Source organism: Pipistrellus hanaki, assembly GCF_964339955.1.
Source record: "Pipistrellus hanaki genome assembly, chromosome: 2".
NCBI classification, from domain to species: Eukaryota; Metazoa; Chordata; class Mammalia; order Chiroptera; family Vespertilionidae; genus Pipistrellus; species Pipistrellus hanaki.
This window is the reverse complement of record NC_140504.1, coordinates 157,852,800-157,869,024: the sequence shown is the minus strand read 5'-3', so window position 1 is coordinate 157,869,024 and position 16,225 is coordinate 157,852,800. Positions and strand designations below refer to the sequence as shown.

The following is a 16,225-nucleotide window of genomic DNA, read 5'->3' as shown; positions in this document are numbered from 1 at the left end:
TGGGCTGACCAGCAGCCTCTGAGTGATGGCTTAACAGATTAGTCCTACACAATTTCACTGTGAAAGAGAGGCTAAGGGATGGCCTGACCGAAGTGACCAGGCTTCCTCAATTGCCTGCCTCGTTAGGCTTTTATTGGAATTTTTATATTTAGGTACAGTCAGTAGGGTGAGTCATCTTGGGAGGACACATGTGTTTACATATAGGCAAAGGCATCAGGGATTCAGCATAAGGATTCCAGTAAACACGCGGGGGTCTGCACATGCACAGGGTAGTTGGGAAAGGTCAAGGAATAATTAGGGGCGCTGCCTTCAACAGTCCCTTAAGTCTCCCCTAAGTCGGAATTCTAATAAATAAGGCAGGTGGCCTTCCACACACTTTCCTTTTCTCAGAATGTCCTTCTTACAAACCCTCCAACCAAGTTTCACGTGCTCCCCAACACCATCCTAGTTCCAAAGACAATGAAGAATGTAGAAAGAGACGGGATCTGACTTTGAGCCCACCATTCTATAATGATGAGTTACCGTTTATTGAGTACTTAACCAGCACTATGTTAGGAGCTCTGTGTTCAGTAGCTGATTTAATCCATACAACTCTGTGAAGTAGGTATTCCTAAGACTCAGGGATTCTATGCTATATTTTCACTTTGTAAAGTCAGATACCTTTAATTACACTAACCATTTATCAATTCTCTAGCCTATAAAATGGGATGATTATAGAGCTTAATCCACAAGATGATACTACTCTATAAGCTTTGTGAATTTTTGTGTAAATATTGGAAATCCTTACCAGCAGTCCAGGAATTAGTTTTCACGTTATTTGCCCTGAAAGTTATCTACGGTGATGATATTAAAACCTTTTTATATTGACAAAGCAGCTATTGAAATGTATATCAGCACTTGATTTCTGAGAGTCAGCATTCATGTGCCTGTCAGCCTCTGCTTGATCAAGAGATACCAGTTAACCATTACAAGGACATAAATATAATCAAATTCACAGATTAACGATAAGTTCTGGTTTTGGAGCTGGGGTTGGGGAGCTAATATTTTTTGAGGGCTTCTATGTGTCAGATACCATTCCAGGTGGTTTACTTACATCAGCTGATAATGACTGAATCTGCCTGGATTGAAGCATGGATAGTTTATAAAGTGTATCCGGTGATTCTACTGTGTCTCCAACGATCGAAAACCACTGACATACAAAACCCCAATGAATCTTGTAGTAATTCTCTAAGATAGGTTTTATATCCATTTATGGTAAAGAAATGGATGCCCACAGATATTAACTAACTTTCCCAGGTCACACCTGTCATTAGCAGGAAAAAGTCAGTTTTTTCCCCACTTCACCAAGCAGAGGAGACAATCACACTCAGCAAATCAAGGGGATGCTGAACTCAAGACCCCTCCTCAATAATCCAGACTCTTTCCCTGACTACCACGATTCCTTTCTGGCCACCTCAATCCTCCTTGACCTCTTCACCAAATATCTATAACATGAATAACTGGCATGTTTTGATGGTACTATATTACCTTACATTTGTACCCACATTTATCAAGGCCCCTCAGTACATTTATGCCCTGATTGTCAAACCTGGTGGAGACAAGCAGGCAAATCATGGTAAGAGCCCTGGTTTTGGAGCCACGCCCACGTGAGCTGGCCTCCTCTGTGCTTATCTCTATGGCCTTGACAAGCCATTTGTTTTTTGAATCTCAGTTTTGTAAGCATAAAACTGACCCCTGCACTTGAGCAAGGATTAGAAACACATTCAGTAAAACCTTACTTATTAAGTATACCCACCCTAACCAATGGAAATAAAGTAGTAAGAATAATTAGACCTTTTAGAGTTATTTTTTCTAACACGAATACCCTAATATGTGGAGAGAGAATGAAAAGAATGAGGAGTCAGAATTTAGTTAAGGCTGCACTTTTATCCCTCAGAACAGGTTTCCAGAAGATTATTTACTGGAAAATTATGATATTCTTAGCCGAACTCCAGGAAATCGTTATGCTCTGTTATCTTCCTCACCCTGCCACAAGTTCCTGTCCTAGGACCTGGCCCCGACCCTAAGCTTTGCCCTCCATGAATGGGAGGAGTGGAAGATTTCATTTAGTGTTGGTTTGGTTGGGGCGGGGTGGGGAGTAGGGTAAATCTGAGAGGCTCCACCCATTTCTGCAAGAGGCCGGGAGGTGTGCGCACCCCCATTCCCCTCCCACTGAAACCTGCCAGGAGGTGGGCTGGCGGCGGAGGGAGGGCCCCGTCCCCTGTCCCTTTAAGGAGAAGGGCCGAGCGCGGCCGGAGAGCCGGCGCTGCCCCGACCCCGCCCGCCCGCGCGCGCCCTCCCCCCGAACAGCTGCAGCCTCGGCCCCGCCGCCCCTCGGCCAGCAGCGTCCGCTCCGGCTCCAAGCCGCCAACATGGTGAAGATCGTGACCGTGAAGACCCAGGCGTACCCGGACCAGAAGCCCGGGACGAGCGGGCTGCGGAAGCGGGTGAAGGTGTTCCAGGGCAACGCCAACTACGCGGAGAATTTCATCCAGAGTATCCTCTCCACGGTGGAGCCGGCGCAGCGGCAGGAGGCCACGCTGGTGGTGGGCGGGGACGGCAGGTTCTACATGCAGGAGGCCATCCAGCTCATCGTCCGCATCGCTGCCGCCAACGGGGTAAGGGACGCGCCGGCCCCGGGCAGCGGGCGAGCGCCGGGGCGCGGGGCCGTGCGCTACGTGCGCCCGGTGCCCCCTCCACCCCGCCCGTCGGGCTCGGCCACTTCCGCGCGCGGCCGCCCCGGCTCCACCCCCAGCCCCTCCGCGCGCGCTCCCGCCGGCCCGGGCGGCCCGCGGAGGTCACCACGTCCCGGGCGGTGGCCGCTCCGCCGCGGATCTGCTCCCCGGACTCCCCGGGGGACGGGAAGGAGCGGGCCGGGGAGCAGGGCTTGACCTTGGGGAGCCCGCCTCCGCCTCCTGCCCCTCCCACTTCTCCTCCCCCTTCCCGGGGCCGCTGACATGGACGCGAACGTTTCCTGCGCGTAAAGATGCGGTTGCCCAGTGCAGTGCAGCGGCGCCTGAGCCGGGAAAGGTTAGAGGCCGCCGCCTGGCTCAGAGCCCCCGCGCTGCCAGCCCCGGGTGCCTTCTATTCTGGTCCGGGACGGGCGCTCCCCGCGGGCTCCGAGCCCGACGCCGCGGCTGGAGGGGCCCGGGCGGCCTCCACCCGGCGTGTCAGTTCCGCACCGCGGAGGGTATGGTCGTGTCATTTTCCTCCAGGCAGTTTGCTGGGGACAGAGCGCTTGCCCCGGCGCGGCATGGTTGCTGGGACCCAGGGTTTTCAAAGGCTGGTCTTTGCCCAGTGCTGCTTCTGGATCTGTTCCACGCAGGGGCCTGGAGCTGAATTTTCTCTGGAACAGAACTCGTACATACCCAACGGCGCTCTTGTGCAAGCAGTTCAGGAAATTAGTGCAACACTGTGTTCCTTCTCTGCCCCTTCCTCTCTCCCTTCCCCCCTCCCTGCCAAACGTTAACTGATTTAATTGGGCAGGTTCACTCGGACAGGTGAAACTTTGAGATAGACTTTGCGGTAAACCTGATATACGGGAAAAAAACGCATTTACAAAATAGGTAAATCAGGGCTATATTTAAAATAAGATTTGACTTTTACCTAACTCTTATGAAGCTCATTCCCTTTACTAATATTTTAGTTCATTTTAGTAGTACTTTGTCTCATTACCATAGAGTGCCATTTTGCTAAGCACCATGAGAAGCCCTTTACCCACAGTAGCTCACTTAACCTGCTGCAGCCCTGTGAGGTCGATGCTACTATGGGCATCCTCAGGTTGCCAAGGAGAAAACGGGGCTTCGGCAGGTTAAATCATTTGCAGGCACTGCAATGGCAGCACTGAGACTGCAGTAGGGAATTTGCACAGCTTCCAGGAACGAAGGGAGCCTTACATCTGAAGATCTGTTTTCTAGGAGTCTCCTAACCCAAGGTAGACCTAACCTACATCTGCCTCCTTGGACCAAACCTTATCTGGATTTTTCTTCATGTTCAGGTTTTCAGACAACCTCAAATTCTCTTGAAAGAACAAACTAGCTATATCCCAGGGTAACCCTTCATTTCCTTATCGCCTTCCATTCATCTGTTTAACAAACACTGAGCTATGAACAGAGAATCGTGTGAGTAAAAAGACAATTCAGACACAAGACTTCTCATTAAGGAGCTTATAGAATAGTAAGAATTTTAGGGGCCCAAATGAAAATGATCTATTTGGCAGTAGTGTGGAGTGGGAAGGAAAGAATTAGTTAAGACTAAAAAATTCTGTTCTTAAAACCTTTTCACCTTTTAGCGACTGCCCTATTGTTCTCCCCTGTTATGCCAATCTTTATAAAACATTTGTGTTCACCATCATTGATTTCTCACCTCCCATGCACTCCCCACCCTACTACAACCCTACTGCTTTCTCTGTCACTCCACTAAAATTTCTCTCACCAAGGTTACTTCCGACTTGTGGAGGACTTTTAAAGTAAACTATAGAGATGTAAACTATAGAGATGTAATTCACATACCACACAATTCATGCATTTAAAGTGAACAATTCAGTATTTTTAGTGTGTTTACAGGTTGTGCAACCATGACCATGATCTAATTTTAGAATATTTCTGTGACCCTAAAAGAAGCCCCATGGATTAGCAGTGAATCCCTCTTGCTCCCCTATGCTTTCAGACCTAACTAAGCAACCACCAGTCTACCCTAGGTCTTTATACGTTCACGTGGATGGGTTTTGCATGAGTTCAGTTTTGGTTGCCATGCAGAAGAAGTTCATTTAGCAAGTGCAGCCCCTGGGAGCATGAGAAACAGAGGCAGAGGGTTCGTGTCCAGAACAGAATTAGTGTCCCTGGCTTCTGCCTTGTGCATGGAGACACAGAGTTGAATCTGATCCCATTCTCAAGGAGACTAGTTGAATGGGAGAAGATGGACATACACATAGACAGGCAGTCACCACTATCTTACCTAATAAAAGAGAGACATGTAAATTAATCATCACTCCGCTTCGCCCACAGCCAATCAAAGTGAATATGCAAATTAACCCAACAAAGATGGAGGTGTGAAGCCTGCTATGAGGGGCAGGGCGGTGGCGGTGGAGGGAGCTACTAGAGTGGTACTCTGGTCAGAAGCGAGGATTTGTTGGCTCTGGGCTGCCCAGAAGCAGGGATGTGCTGGCTCCCTGGCGGCTGGTAGTGAAGCCAGGGGAAGGAAGGCCTATTCTGGCACAAATATTGTGCAATGGGCCTGTAGTATAGAATAGGAACTAATACTTAAAGGAAAAGAGATGGCTGTGGGAGCTCAGGGCAGGAGCACTTGCCCCAGCCTGAGGTGGGTCTCTGTGTCGAGGGGGTAGTGTGGCCAACAAAGGCTTTCTGCATGAGATGAGGCTGTTTTTCTCAGCAGACTCCCTGTCCGAAGCAGACAGGCTGTCAAAAAAGGAGGAGAAATTTCTCCAGGAGAATAGCTTCTTTATTTTCATGAGTGTAAGCAATCAGATTTCCTTTTTTTACAAACATATTTGAACTTATACATCCACGTTAGTATTGTACCCTGCCAAATCACCGCTCTGGGAACCGTACACTTACCCCGGCGATGCCTCTAGTGCGCCTAGCATTTTGAAACTCCTCTCTGGGAATTATTGCGCAGCCAGTCGGTTTATGGGTCACCTAGGAAAACCAGTCACATTATTTTAGAGTCATGCCTCATTTTTCACCTAAAACGATGGAACAAGATTTGATCACCCACTTTATTCATTAGACACGGCTCCAACCAATTTTTGTCTCTTTCCAAAGTTCAAGTCTATTCTCCAAGGATGACATTTGTTATGACTGAAGACTTTCAAAGAAAGTGCCACAGACTGTAAAGACATTTGCCCGGGAAAAAAAAGAGTTCCAGAAATGTTAGTGCGATGTCAGCGTTGTTTGAACAACTATGTGGCCTCCCCACGGTGATTGCGTTGAAGGAGGTAACATTAATTTAGCTGAAAATGCTCTGGCATATCTTTAAAACGAGTCACTGTGTTTTATGCTCTTCAAGCACACTCCCCGTCGAGAGGGTCTTAGAAGACAGTTCATGCTGAGATGTTTTGGCCTCCACTTTCCTTCCGTGGTCTACCGTGATGGCCTGGGGGCACAGTTCTCATCCATTCTGATAAACAGCTAAACATGCGTGGGTTAGGCATTTAGAAATTGTGCACAATGGGGAGGTTTCCCAAAGCAAAATGGTCCTGACCCAGATGAGAGTCCTGTCAACGCTAAGCCACAGAAACCCGGATGGTAAGCCTGTGCCCACCTGACTCTGAGAAATTGGCCCATGGTGGCAGAGTCCCGAAAATGGAGCTGGGGTGGCATAACTGGGTGGAGATGGGAACGATCTTTTGTTTTAGGAGGAAAACAATCGTGTTACACCACCTCCATGGGACTTGGAGAAATGCATTCTGTGGAGCAAATTGAAATCCACTTAAAAAGAGAAACAGAAGAGAAATACGTAGGAAATTCAGGTGGAATTGGGAGTGAGGTTTGTGCCTGTTTACGAAAGACAAACTGTCTCTCTGGGCAGGCTGCCTGGGTGGGGCCAAGCCCTCTGCAGTCAAATCTACGATAAAAACACCACACCCTTTAGCCAGTTCCCCACATGTAGATTTGGTATAAAAAGACTAATACTAACATCTGCCTTGAAAGATTCATGTGAGGATGGAGTAAAATTTGTGAAGCACTTAGCACAGAGCCTGACACTGATCAGTCAACAGCAGATTCTGATGCATCTAGTCATTATTATGATTATTCCAAATGCTGAGGCCATTGGAGGGCAGAGGGAGGGTATTCTGTGTCTGCCACAGTCCCCGCCACCTAGATGCCCTGTCCTGTCTTGGTCCACACAGTATCCCTTGAATTTGGCCTGCAAGGCAGAGGTCCACAGTTGCTGTGAGTCTCAGTTACATGCCAATTGATGTCAGACCTTCACCTCGTTGCAGTCATGAGCTAGCAGTGGGTAGCTGAAGATGGATAACTTATGAGGAGGGGCCCAGGCTGATGTCATGTTCCAGACTGGAAGCCACAAGAAATGTCTGCTGGCCTTGATGCAGACCTCCTGGGCTGCATGGGCTTGTTCCATCCACTACATTATTGAACATCTTTGAGCACTCTTGATGCTCCAGGCACTGTGTGAGATGGTTGGGGGTAAAAGAATAAGGCAGAGTCTTAGGATGCTCATGCTATAGAGGAGCATCCATAGGTGGTTACAAAAATATGGTGTGAATACTAGTGTATTAGTTTCCTCTGGCTGCTGACAAATGACTACAAACTGGGTGACTTAAAACTACAGAAGTATATTTTCTTGTTGTCATGGAGATCAGCAGTCTGAAATCAAGGTGCTGGCCTCTAAAGGCTCTCGGGAGATGGCGAGGGGGGAAGGGCGGGGAAGGAGGGGATGCTTCCTTGCCTCTTTCAGCTTGTGGTGACTCTAGGTATTCTTGGCTTTGTGGCTGCCTAACTCCAGTCTCTATTCTTGGCTTTGTGGCTGCCTAACTCCAGTCTCTACCTGCACCTTCATGGGGCCTTCTCTGTGCGTCTTTTCCTCTTCTATCTCCTTTGAGGACATTTGTTATTGGATTTAGGATCAACTTGGGTATTCCAGGATGGTCTCCTCACAAGATCCTTAATTTAATTACATTTGCAAAGACCCTTTTTATCAAATAAGATCACACGATCAAGTTCTGAGTGGAGTGTATCTTTGGTAGGTGGGTGGGGATGGCTACCATTCAACCCACTGCAACTAAATGAGAAGAGCTATTCAGGAAACCATGGGCACACAGAGGAGAGCTATTCAGGAAACCATGGGCACCCAGAGGAGAGGCACCCAGCTCCACTTTGAGGGAAAAAGAAGAAGAAGGATGAGATGACTTTATAGGCAAACGATAATGATTAAGGAGGAACCAGAGAAAACTTGATGAAGAGAGAAGTGAGGGTGGAGGCAAGGCCCAGTCAATAGTTCAATGCATATAGCTAACACCTTTGTTGTCCTACTTAAAAGTACACCAATGGTAGTAATTGGCAAGAAGATTTCAGAACTCCATGATCCACAATGCCTCTGTAGACTCTTGATATAATGCCAAATGGAAGACATGCCGTATGGGGGCTCCCTGAATCTTACTGAATAGCTTGAGTTCACAGTGAGGGGTTGGAATGGAAAGGCTCAGATCTCACTTGTATAATTTACCATGCAGTATTATGATGTATTTTGCTTAACTCATCTAAAACCCAGTTTTCTCACTTGTAAAATGGGATTAATTCTAATTAATATCTGCCCTACTAGAGTGTTTTATGGAAATTAAATAATGGTCATGCGAAGGTTTGGGGGACTCTAAGGTACAACCCAAAGGTGAGTTGTTGTGTTTATTTTGAAATTGCTCCAGAAAAGTCACCCCGCTGGGCTGATGTCAGCCTCCTGCCAAAACAAATCTCAACACGCAGCTTTTATCTGGCATCTCTCAAAGTCCAAAGCTGAAGATGGCTAAAGAATAACCAAAAAGTAAAGCCATCACGCCATTTGAAGTTAGCGGGACAGCAAATTCACTTCCTTTACATTAGAATTTCATTGCAGTATAACTTTGGTGTCAGACAGCCTTGAGTTTGATTCCCGGATATGCTGTCGTTTAATACCCTATTTCCCCGAAAATAAGACAGTGTCTTATATTAATTTTTTTCTCCCAAAGTTGTGCTAGGTCTTATTTTCAGGGGATGTCTTATCTTTCCATGCGCTAGGTCTTATTTTCAGAGGATGTCTTATTTTCGGGGAAACACGGTAGCTAATTAATCTTAGGCAAACTGCCTGAACAGTTTTTTTTTTTTTTTTTTTTTTTTTTACTCATTGGTAAAATTAAAATACTATGTCATAGAGGTGTGTTTAGGAAATAATAAGACAATGCATAGGAAGTTTCCTAGCCTAATGCCTCACAGTATTTAATATTACAATAGTCATATCAAGCGGACTGCTCCACTGGGCAGTGCGGATTTTGATGGGAAATACAGACCCTCGAAACTTCTCTTTGCTGATAGCCCCCCAGCCATCTTGCACCTTCTCGTTTCACTTTTCTTCTTCTCAGCTGTGTCATGACCTATCAAGATGCTCCACACCTGTTAGCTTATAACAGTGGTCGGCAAACTCATTAGTCAACAGTGCCAAATATCAACAGTACAACTATTGAAATTTCTTTGGAGAGCCAAATTTTTTAAACTTAAATTTCTAACACCACTTCTTCAAAATAGACTCGCCCAGGCCGTGGTATTTTGTGGAAGAGCCACACTCAAGGGGCCAAAGAGCCGCATGTGGCTCAAGAGCCGCAGTTTGCCGACCACAGGCCTATACGATTCCACACAGAAGTGTCTTGTGTGGAGAGGGTTTCATGCACAGGGCCTGGGGTGGGGGTCGGGGTCCTGCTCTACATAACTTTAGGTTTTCAGTGGCATGTTATCTGCCTAATACTTAGTTGTGTCATCACAAAAGGACACCGTGACCAGCCTCCAAATAAGCAGAATTATTCCTGAGTAGCTTAAGGGCTGGTCAGAGTGCCTGGTGTTTGCTTCCCAGGTCACCCACAAGGGTGTAAGGGTAGCAGTTTTAGTAAATAGTTGCTTGAATCTACTTGCTCCAGCAGCTTCTCCTGAACAATATTTGAAGGGGTGCTTTCCCCGCCTCAGACATACTGAGCATTTTCTCATTGCTCTCTACTGTGCTGTGCATTTGGGGCATACATCGTGCGTGCGGTCTCCCGCTCCCTGTGGAGCTGGTCACCCTGTGGGCTCTACAATAATGTGATAGGTGCCTCAGGGGCCATTGAGAGGGACACATGGAGAGGTGGTCAGAGGAAGTCTCCAGGGGAGATGCACTCGAGCCAAGCCCTGAAGGCTAACAAAGAGGAAGCCAGGCAAAAGTGGAGACATTCTAGCGGAGGGGTACAGCACAGGCAAAACAAAGAGGCCATTGTGGGAAGTAAGGGCTTGCTTAGACTTTAAAACAGCACTGCCTGAGCTCCTGCATTGCAGGGAGGGAGGAAGTGGCTGCAGCATGATGAGCTATTACCACATGGGTCCTTAACCCTGAGCTCGCTTTACACAGGCCAGCCTAAGACACGGCCTCAGAATTATCTTATGACCCCCCCCAAATGGGAAGGGAGAATCTTGGAGACTTAGCTTAGCAAATCAAAAAAGTTATTTATAAGGAGGACTGGGTCACAGTACTTATCTGGTAATACACTAACGCTCTAGCAGTGTGCTGAGACAATCTTTTTTTTTTTTTTTTAAATATTTATTTGGAGTAACATTGGTTAATAACAGTATATGAATTTCAGGTGCACAGCTTTGTAATGTGACATCTGTATACTCTGTTGTGTGCTCACCACCTGAAGTCTAGTCTCCTTCGTCACATATATTTGACCATCTCTACCCTCTTTGTCCTCCCCAATCCCTTCCCCTCGGGTAACCACCTTCTATTATCTGTGTCGATGGGTTTTTTTGATAGAGGGCCAACCACTGTCTGCCACAAAACTACAGGGAGCACGATTATCACTGTATTCCATGTGAACAGGCTGCCTAAAGTGGTGCAGTGTGGCTGGGAGCAGTCCGTGCGCCCCCTTGTGAGGCTGTGGGAATGTTTGCTTGTTTTTTCCACTTTCTACCACAAGAGGGAAACATATGACCGTGAATGATTTAAAAATAAAGGAATTTTTAGGCTAGACCTGATTTTACTAAGGGATTTTAGTATGTATATAGTTCTTGGTAATAGTCAGAAGAAGGAAAATATTCTGTTAGTTCCAAATGAATATTCCTAAAGGATTTAAATGAAAATTGTATTGAGGATGTTTGAAAAAGAAAAGATATATATGAATATAAATGTTATATGAACCACATAAATTGCTGTTTCTATAGGTCAAAATTATTGAATATTGGAGATATATATATATATATACAATATATATAATGCAAAGTGTCCCCTCGGGAGTTCTACCTGGAGATCAGGAGTTTGATCGCTGCTATGACATGCACTTACCACCAGGGGGTGGCACAGAATGAAGGAAGACCCCGGCTTGCAGCTGGCAGCCAGGGAAGGAAGGCCCCACTTGGCAGCTGGCAGACCCTGATATGCCCTGATTACTGGCCAGGCCTAGGAACCCTACCTGTGCATGAATTTCGTGCACCAGGCCTTTAGTTTATAATAAAACAGGAGTCCTCCTCACACGGGATTACTAAGCCCTAATAGAATGATATATGTGAATTATACCTCAATTTTTAAAATTCTTTATTGTTTAAAGTATTATGTAAGTCTCCTTTTTCTCCCATTGACCTCTCCCCAGCTGCTCCCATTCCTCAGCACAAACCCTCACCTCCCTACTGTCTGTGTTCATTGGTTATGCAAACATACAAATCCTTTGGTTGATCTCTGACCTCTCTCTACCCCCTCCCTGCCTTCCCTCTTAGGTTGGATGGTATGTTCAATGCTTTTATGAGTTTGGCTTTATTTTTTTTTTAAATATATTTTATTGATTTTGTACAGAGAGGAAGGGAGAGAGATAGAAAGCTAGAAACATTGATGAGAGAGTCATCGATCAGCTGCCTCTTGCACACCCCCTACTGGGGATATGCCCGCAACCAAGGTACATGCCCTTGACCGGAATCGAACCCGGGTCCCTTCAGTCCCCAAGCCGACGCTCTATCCATTGAGCCAAACCGGTTTCGGCATTGGCTTTATTTTTGTTCATCAGTTTATGTTGTTCATTATATTCCACAAATGAGTGAGATCATGTGATATTTATCTTTCTCCAACTGGCTTATTTCACTTAGCATAATGCTCTCCAGCTTCATCTATGCTGTTGCAAGTGGTAAGAGTTTCTTCTTTTTTACAGCAGCATAGTATTCCCTTCTGTAGATGTGCCACAGTTTTTTTTAAATCCACTTAGCTACTGATGGACACTTAGGCTGTTTCTAAATCTTAACTATATATCCTGTTTGATTGGTGTTTCTGATTTCTTGGGATATAGTTCTAGAAGTGGGATTACTGGGTTAAATGGGAGTTCCATTTTTATTTTTTTGAGGAAATATACCTCAATTTTTTACAAAATGCATCTCTTACCCAGCCTATGTGGCTAAGTGGTTGAGCATCGACCTATGAACCAGTAGGTCACAGTTCAATTCCTGGTCAGAGCACATGCTCAGGTTATGGGTTTGATCCTCAGTGTGGGTTATGCAGGAGACAGCCAATCAATGGTTCTCTCTCATCACTGATGTTTCTGTATCTTCTCTCCCTCTCAGAAACATATATATGCACACACACCAGAGGCCTATTGCATGAAGATTCATGCAATAGGCCTTCCTTCCCCTGGCTGCTGGCACCAGTTTTCCTCCAGCACCCAGTACCCAGGTTTTCATTTTGGCTGCTGCCTTCCATCTTTGCTCTAGCTGGAGCCTTCAGTCTTCGCTCCAGCTGAAGCACCACTCCTATAGCTCCCTCCACCCCCTGCCCTCCCCCTCATAGCAGGCGTCCCACCCAAACTGGCTGCTCTGCACCTGCATGTGTGCTGCCCAGAGGCCCAGAATGTCTGGGGGGCTGGGCCGCCTCCATATTTGTCTGATTAATTTGCATACCCACTCCTGATTGGCTGGTGGGCGGCATGTTTCTTTTTTATTAGTGTAGATATAATGTACATCTTAAAGATAGTTAAAAAAAAGAAAATAGTACCTACTCCTTAGATTCGTTGTGTACCAACAAATTAGCAAGATTGTTTTTAGATTTAACCACACAAATCCAGACTGACATTGTAGAGAAGAGGAATACCTTCCATAATTTCTCTCTCCTCTGAGCGCTCATAGGTCCCTTGCAAGCTTACAGGTTAGCATTTTTTACTCAATTTTCAAATGACTTGTTGGCTTACCTATCTCTCTTTTATACCAAAAGTTTCTTGAGAACTTGGGCCTGTCATCCTCCTGAGGTGCCCGGTGCCTGGTGAAATGACTGCAGTAAGTCCATGTATGCAGTGTCTGTCGAGTACATGAATGGACACACAGATGGACAGCAGACTGATGAACACTAAAGGATGTACATCCCCTGAGGCAGCTGTTTTGTTTTTAATTTCAAAACAATGCCCCAGGAGTCTTTTTGAACCCGAGTTTCTGTACAGCTCTAAGCCATCTGTCCTTTGTAATTCTTCTGGCCTTGTACCTTCTTTATGGTTGACTGTAATTTCTGCTTTTCTTTAAAGAACATTTTCTAACTCTGTTAAAATGCACATACCCACACATAGGTATGAAGCACAGCTACATTTCTCAGGTTGATTCAGGACAGTAATAAAAGCTAACACTTACGTAGGGCTCATAAGGCCCTAGAACCAGCCGGTGTGAAGCTCCTGGCATTTATTAACTCATCGTATCTTTACATAGCACACCAATGCAATAGGTACTTTTTTTTTAAACTGTCTTTAAGAGATGTGTTGTTGTTTTTTAAAAAAGAAGTGTCATTCATATATATCATTCTATTAGTTTAGGTGTGCAATACAGTGATTCAACCTTACCCTCTTGAGAATATTCACCTAACCTAATTTCTGCTTGAAACTATTCTGAATTCTTTTCCAGTTCTTCCCGTACATCAGGCCCAAAACTCTTAGATGACTGAGATGACTAAATGATCCAGATCCTCTGCATGAATCCTCATGCACTGTCCAGCTATCAGTCATGATTCTATGGAAAGTCTCATGACACGACTGAATCTGACCCCTTTGTGTCCTGGTTCAGGATTGCTCAGAGAGAAAGTATGGCTGCTCCAGCTTTGGTTAGGTGTCCACCCCTGGAGATCATGGTCTGACTTCAGAGTCCTGTAGTAGCAACATGGCCCCAGGAACCTAGTCCTGTGCCCCGGGGTGGGGGGCCAGTTTTCAGAGAAGAGAGGGAATGAGTGGAAGACAATATGTGGAGAAGGGGTCAGAGGAAAGAGAGATGTTTGGGTAAGTGTCTTCATGTTAGAGCAAAAGAAAACCCAACTGGGCTCAACTGGCCCAAGGACTCAAAGAGTTAGAGTCAGGTGTAGGAGGCAGCAGAGGAGCAGCTCTGGGCGGGATCACACTGACCAGGTGAGGAAAGGATCCTTCAGGGCCATCACAGCTGAGGAAGGAGTCCTTTTTGCAATCCTTGGTTAGTCTTTCTTCAGTCTCTACTACTCTAAGCTATTCGATGCACCTCTAGAGCCACTCAGCTTTCCAAAAAAAAAGTATGAGTTTACATTCTTTCTGCTTAAAAATTTCAGTAGCTTCCGGGGCCTACAAAATAAACTTCATTGTGGTTCATGAGACTCTATAATCCTTAACCCCAATATTTCTCTAGTCTCACCTCTTGAGAGCCATAGCCCTGGACACGCACCTCTGGGGCTCTGCCGACACCCCTGTGTGGTGGTGGCTCCACTCTGGTCCGATCTTCTAAGAACAAATGTCCATCCACCTTTTTTATTATCCCCACCCCTGCCCAGAATGTGAAAAACATTTTTCATATTTTACATTGTTTTGTTGTTCACAAAGGTTCCCATGGACATCCAGTGAGGTCATTTTCACAAAAACCTTCTGAGGCAGGTACTGTTATCCCACGTTAGGAGTGAAGAAACTGAGAGTCGGTGGGGTGAGAGGACACATTTACTAAAAATTTGCTATGTGCCAGACACAGTACTGAGTGTTTTCACTAATGTTTCCTGATTCAGTTTTCACAACAACCTTGAGAGCTGTCCTCATTTTACAGGCTCAGTTCAGTTGAGTAACACCCTCAAGATTGTGCTTCTCATACATTTTAGAGTCCAAGGGTTGAGTCCTGCATGTGTCTGGCTCCTAAACCTGTGAGTCTTCCCATTGTCCTGCAGTGCCTACACTGAGGCTGGCATTTAGCACATGCTTTCCCCATTATTTGGGGAAATGAATGACTTCTTCCCAGCTTGTGTGTCCTGTCACTGGGCTCAACCACCCCAAGCAGTCAGGGGCAGGCACCTGTAGCCAGTCATAAGCTCCTGGGCCTCTGATCTGATGATTCCTACTGCTTTTAGCCCAATTAGCAGCTTTCTTTCCAGTGCTTGTGCCCAGATACAGGGTTAGCAGTTCTATCCTTGATGCCCACTCCTGGGGCATTTGCTAAAGAAAATCTCTTGGTATGAAGAGGCGAATCTATTCAGGCCCTGGATTCAGCCTTCGCACATGATAGTTAGCTACCCAATAAATATTTATCGACGGAAAGAAACAAAGGAAAGATAGAATGAATAAAGGCTTGGCAAGCCTACAGTGTCTGCCGTGTTCTACTTGGAAGGCATCCTTGCTGATCAGAATGGGGGCTGGCGTCTTTGAGAGGCCGGGAGCAGAGAGGTTCATAACTCTGCCATCGTGAAATTGATTGGACCCAAGACCAGTATGAAAGTTCCTTGTCTGAAGGGAGTGATCCTTAAGTCCCCCATATGGTTTAAATGTAATTTGTGTCATTGTGAAGGAGTACTGGCGATGCAGGCGGATTCATTAGGCCAAATTGGGTTTGCTATGCTCGACAGTAACATTCCCGAAGATGGAGTTCAACCTTTGCTGGAGAACTCCAGCAAATGAGCTTCTTAATAGCTGCCCCACTTAGTCCGAGCGCCTGCGGGAGCTTAATGTTTTTAATGCCTCTCCTTTTTTTACCACACTTCACAGTCCATCTAACATTGCTGCTTCTGGTAATATTTTTATATGGGGTTGAGTACTTTAGTGGCCATAAAATTATGACTCAGGCCCATTCTTAGAATAGAAGCTTTTTTAGGGTAAGGCTTATGTCCTTTTTGGTCTGGGCTTGCATATTGACAAACATCAGGACAGACATAAGTAGTTGCTGAAAACATTGCTCTCTGTTTTGGGCAAAGACCTGTTGGAGCCTTGGATTTTGGGTGCACTTAAATGGTTGGGTGTTTATCGATGTGTGCGAGAGCCACGAGAGATGGGATTCTTTCCCAGTCCGCGTCTGGCTGGTCAGCTGGCTCACTGCAGGGAAGTGAAAATGTAACTGTGCCCACACAGATAGTCCACCCAAGAGGGGAACCCTGGGTTTACCTAGTGTGCCAGACTTCCCATAGACATGTATGACCTCTCAATGCTCACACACTGCTCTCTATTCCCACTTGTGTTAAAGAATTATTTCAACATGAAGATGAC

The 16,225-nt window shown here is 46.0% G+C and overlaps 1 protein-coding gene across 1 annotated transcript in view; it reads left to right on the top strand.

Annotated features, from left to right (window-relative positions):
* Positions 1 to 1,252: 1,252 nt before the first annotated feature.
* Positions 1,253 to 16,225, top strand: part of PGM1 (phosphoglucomutase 1) — a 56,952-nt gene continuing 41,979 nt past the window's right edge. The window contains exon 1 of the mRNA XM_084876057.1: positions 1,253 to 2,657. Coding sequence (XP_084732183.1) covers positions 2,412 to 2,657 — 246 coding nt within the window. The 5' untranslated portion in view covers positions 1,253 to 2,411. The remainder of the gene's footprint in view (positions 2,658 to 16,225) is intronic.